The sequence below is a fragment of the Sinocyclocheilus anshuiensis genome, unplaced genomic scaffold (genome assembly GCF_001515605.1).
Source record: "Sinocyclocheilus anshuiensis isolate Anshui unplaced genomic scaffold, SAMN03320099.WGS_v1.1 scaffold1851, whole genome shotgun sequence".
Taxonomy (NCBI): Eukaryota; Metazoa; Chordata; class Actinopteri; order Cypriniformes; family Cyprinidae; genus Sinocyclocheilus; species Sinocyclocheilus anshuiensis.
Window position 1 is genome coordinate 82011 of NW_015548302.1, and position 4725 is coordinate 86735.

The 4725-nt window shown below is 35.9% G+C and overlaps 1 protein-coding gene across 2 annotated transcripts in view; it reads left to right on the plus strand.

Annotated features, from left to right (window-relative positions):
- LOC107656154 (tripartite motif-containing protein 55-like) overlaps positions 1–4725 on the plus strand; it is a 9532-nt gene that overhangs the window by 2645 nt on the left and 2162 nt on the right. Inside the window, exons 3-7 of one of the 2 annotated variants that reach the window (XM_016443878.1) lie at positions 476–650; positions 801–896; positions 2246–2479; positions 3623–3645; positions 3719–3843. In XM_016443878.1, the coding sequence (XP_016299364.1) occupies positions 476–650; positions 801–896; positions 2246–2479; positions 3623–3645; positions 3719–3843 (653 nt within the window). Of the gene's footprint in view, positions 1–472; positions 651–800; positions 897–2245; positions 2480–3622; positions 3646–3718; positions 3844–4725 lie in introns of both variants that reach the window. The other variant, XM_016443877.1, reaches the window with a different exon arrangement.

Below are 4725 nucleotides of genomic sequence, written 5' to 3' on the forward strand. Positions count from 1 at the left end.
TTTGTGCATTTTTCTTTTTTTCTACTTGTTACTTTGCACTTTTTGTTAGAAAATGTTTATTTACTATTTATTCAGGTTTTTAAAGGTATCTAATATTTTGATACTTAATTTCCATGATCTAAATATTCTTAAAAATTAAAAGTTTGTTGTCATTTGGAAGTGTGTAGGCCTTCTTGCATTATTATGCTGTTACATTATGATTATATATTCAGTGGCATAAAATGGTCTTTAAAATGACAATAATATCGCTTATCGCAATTATTTCTGGGGCAATATATCGCACAACAAATAATTGTTATCGTGACAGATCTACTTGTGAACTCTATAGTTATTTCATTAAGCATTCATTTGAAGTCCTGACCACATCTGAGGCAAAAGCCGAAAGGTTTCGAACCTTAGAATCTGTTTTATTATATACTGTTTAACCTCAGATGTCAGACTTTGATACTCATGGATCTGTTATTCTCCAAAGCAGCAGACCTTCTCCTGAACAGAAGGTTGACCAGCCGATATGTGAAGTCCATGAGGATGAGAAAATTAACATTTACTGCTTGACCTGCGGCGTTCCCACTTGTTCTATGTGTAAAGTGTTCGGCGCCCATAAGGACTGTGAAGTGGCCCCTCTTAACAGTATTTACCAGACGCAAAAGGTAAAAACTCTTGCGCTTTCCAGGCATATTAATATTTATGTTTGTCTGCATAAGTACGCCAGAGTTTGCGTCAGTGTTTATGTGCTTGTGTGTGCAGCATATATTTTTACAGTTGTGTGTTAATATGCTTACGCACGTCCTCATCTCCAGACAGAGCTCTCGGATAGAATAGCAATGATGGTGGGCAATAATGACAGAATCCAAGGCATCATCAGTCAGTTGGAGGAGACCTGCAGAAGCATAGAGGTTAGTCACACTGTGTGAGGGCTTCTCCCTCCCCAAAGCCTGGCATAAGAGCAGGATTATTGATGAGGAACGTAAGAACGCTTCCTCTGACAAAAGATGCACACGCTCTGGCATCGACGAGCCAGGCAGGCAGGAAGCTGGATTCTCTCCAGACCTCACAGTTGCATTCACAGAGGCTCCATGATTGACAAGCAGGCAGAAATGAGCCGTCTCTGTTGAGCATATGGCTTCTCTGACAGAATGTCATTGTGAGCAAGGTTGTGGGTTAGAGAAGCAGGTAGTCAAACTATTGGTTTAGAGACTATATTTACACATAAACCTTAATCTTAAAGGGGTCATATGATGCTTTTTTAAAGATCATTATTTTGTGTATTTGGTGTAACAGAATATGTTGACATGCTTTAATGTTCAAAAAACACATTCTTTTTCAAATACTGTACATTATTGTAGGTCCTCTATGCCCCGCCTCTCTCAAACGCTTCGTTTTCTACAAAGTCCCTCCTTCCGACAAGCGCAGTCTGCTCTGATTGGCCAGCTGACCCAGTGCATTGTGATTGGCCGAACACCGCAAGCACTCGTCGGAAATGTAACGCCCCTTACCATAATCATGAGCTTCATCGAGAAAGGAAAACTTGAAATCGCATCATATGACCCCCTTTAAACTGTGGTAGTCCATAGTTAGCGATTTACATCAAACATTCTGGCTGTGTTCCAATTGCACAATAGTAGCCTATAAAGTGGCATTCTTTTGTAAAATTATATGATCATATGCTATATACCGCTTAAATAAAGTTTGGAGTCCTTAAGATTTTAATAAAGAAGTCTCTTATGCTTACCTAGGCTGCATTTATTTGATGGAAAAAAACTGTAATATTGTGAAATATTATTACAATTTAAAGCAACTATTTTCTATTTTCATATATTTTAAAATGTAATTTATTAATTTAATGGCAAAGCTGAATTTTTAGCAGTCATTACTTCAGTATTCAGTGTCACATGATCCTTCAGAAATCATGCTGATTTGCGGTTTAGGATACATTTCTTATTATTATTAATGTTGAAAACAGTTGAATCTTTGATACATTTTCTTCAGGATTCTTTGATTAGAATAGAAAAAAGCACAGATTTATTTGAAATTGTGTAACATTATAAAATTGTGTAACATTCTTATTGTCACTTCAGATCAATTTTATTTATCCTCCTGAGTAAATATATTAATTTCTTTAAAAAACAACAACTCTAATTGACCCAACAAAAATTTGAACAGTAGTGTAATATATAATAAATATATTTTTAGAATATAAATATAATATAATTTATTTTAATTTACATTTTTTATATATTTACAGGAAAATGGCAGGCGACAAAAATCCAAGGTGTGTGAAAAGTTTGACCATTTGTACGCCATCCTGGAGGACAGGAAGAGAGAGATGAATGTGAAAGTGAACGCTGAACAGGAAGAGAAACTGAATTACATACGTCGCCTCACAAGGAAGTATGGAGATCATCTGGAGTCCATGACCAAAATCATGGAGACAGGAATCCAGACACTGGAAGAACCTGAGATGGCTGTTTTCTTACAGGTTCTTTATGCCTACAATAGTTTATAGAAACAGAGTTAACACAATAATGGATTTTTTTTTTTTTTTTTTTAAAGCACATTTTATTTAAAGGGATAGTTCACCCAAAAATGATTCTGTCATTAATTACTCACCCTCATGTTGTTCCAAACCTGTAAGACCTTCGTTCATCTTCGGAACACAAATTAAGATATTTTTGATGCATCCCGAGAGCTCTCTGACCCTCCCTCAGCAAGGGTTCTTACACGATCAAGGCTCAGAAACGTAGCAAGGTGATCGGTAAAATAATCCATGTGACATCAGGGGTTCAACCGTAATTTTACGAAGCTACGAGAATACATTTTGTGCACAAAAGAAAACAAAAATAACGACTTTATTCAAGAATTCGTCTCCACCCTGGCGCCATTTTGGAGAGTTTCCACTGAACGTAAACAACGTATGCTGTTCTGTGTCAGCTGCGTCAAAGCGTAAACAACATAGAAAACCTATCCGTGTGACGCAGCTGGCACAGAATTCTCGTAGCTTCGTAAAATTACGGTTGAACCCCTGATGTCACATGAATTATTTTACCAATGTCCTTGCTACGTTTATGGACGTTGATCGTGTTAGGATCCTTGCTGTCTATGGGAGGGTCAGAGAGCTCTCAGAATGCATAAAAAATATCTTAATTTGTGTTCTGAAGATGAACGGAGGTCTTACGGAATGACAGGATTTTCATTTTTGGGTGAACTAACCCTTTAAAAAAGTATTTATTTATTTAAAAATTGCCTGGAAAAATTTGAAATCATGGGAATTCCTTTTGTAAATATGCTATTTTCTAGTTTGCTCTGCTCTAAAATATTTAATCGTCTAGACATTTCTTTTTGTAAATGCTGTAAAAGTAAAAGAACAACATGCCTGCAAACCAGAGTGAAAATATTAGTCTGTCTGTTGAGGGTCTTATTGGAGGCATTCATACACTATTCATTATAATTGTTTAAATCCATGAATTCAAAAGACTGGCATGGAAATCCATGTAAGCGCTGAATGATATAAAAAAAAAAGATTGATAAAAATTTGTGGGAACCCTGTAGAAATTCAGTATATTTTATACATAATTTGTGTTATCAATAAATAATCTCTTTTTCTTTCACACATGCCATACAGAATACCAAACCCCTCTTGCAAAAGTAAGTGTTGATCCTTTCTGCGAGATTAATGTGTATTTTGAACAAACACACAAATTGATTTCTTGTTTGCTAGAATTGCAGAGGCATCGAATACCTCGCACCTGGAGAGAGTGGAGCGCGGCTATGAGAACATGGATCATTACTCTGTAAGCTTCAAAAGAGAGGGCAGGGCCCTACGCAATATCGACTTCGCCAGAGGTACAACTCACCTGAAATGCTCATTAACCTGATTCAACTTTGACTATCAAGATGTGTGGGTTTAAATCAAGTTAGCTTGTTGAATTGATTTTGAAAATAACGTTTTCATGTGCTGTTTAGAAGCCTCTTAAGCATGTTTTCAGACTGTGACTCAATGAGCAGCCAGTTCAAAAGCCAGCCTTGCTTTTCAGTATATTAATCAGATTTGTCAGTCAATTTACTAAACTAAATCAGAAACATGGTGTAAAAACTGTCAGTATTGTATATAATCAGTATGATGTTGATGGCATCTTCATGTTCAGATTGGGTCGAGAAAATGCACCTTTCCATTTCATATGTTAAAGGAATAGTTCACTTAAAAATCTAAATTTGCTAAAAGTTTACTCACCTTCATGCCATCCAGTATGTAAATGAGTTTGTTTTTTCCATCATAACAGATTTGGAGAAATTTAGCATTACATCTCTTGCTCACCAATAGATCCTCCTCAGTGAATGGGTGCCGTCAGAATGAGAGTCCAAACAGCTGATAAAAACATCACAATAAGTAATCCACACAACTCCAGTTCATCAGTTAACGTCTTGTAAAGTTAAAAGCTGCATGTTTGTAAGAAACAAATCCATCAAGTCATTTTTATCTTAAAATCTTTGCTTCTGGCTAAAACACGAGTTCTCTTTTCATAATATTGCTTTCTCCAGTGAAAAAGTCTAAAACAGGAGAAAAATATGCAGAGATCAAGCATCGTTTACAAGCGAAAACAGTTCTAAACAAATTAGTGCTGTCAAACGATTAATCGCATCCAAGATAAAAGTTTTTGTTTACAAAACATATGTGTGTGTACTGTGTATATTTATTATGTATATATAAATACACACACATGCACA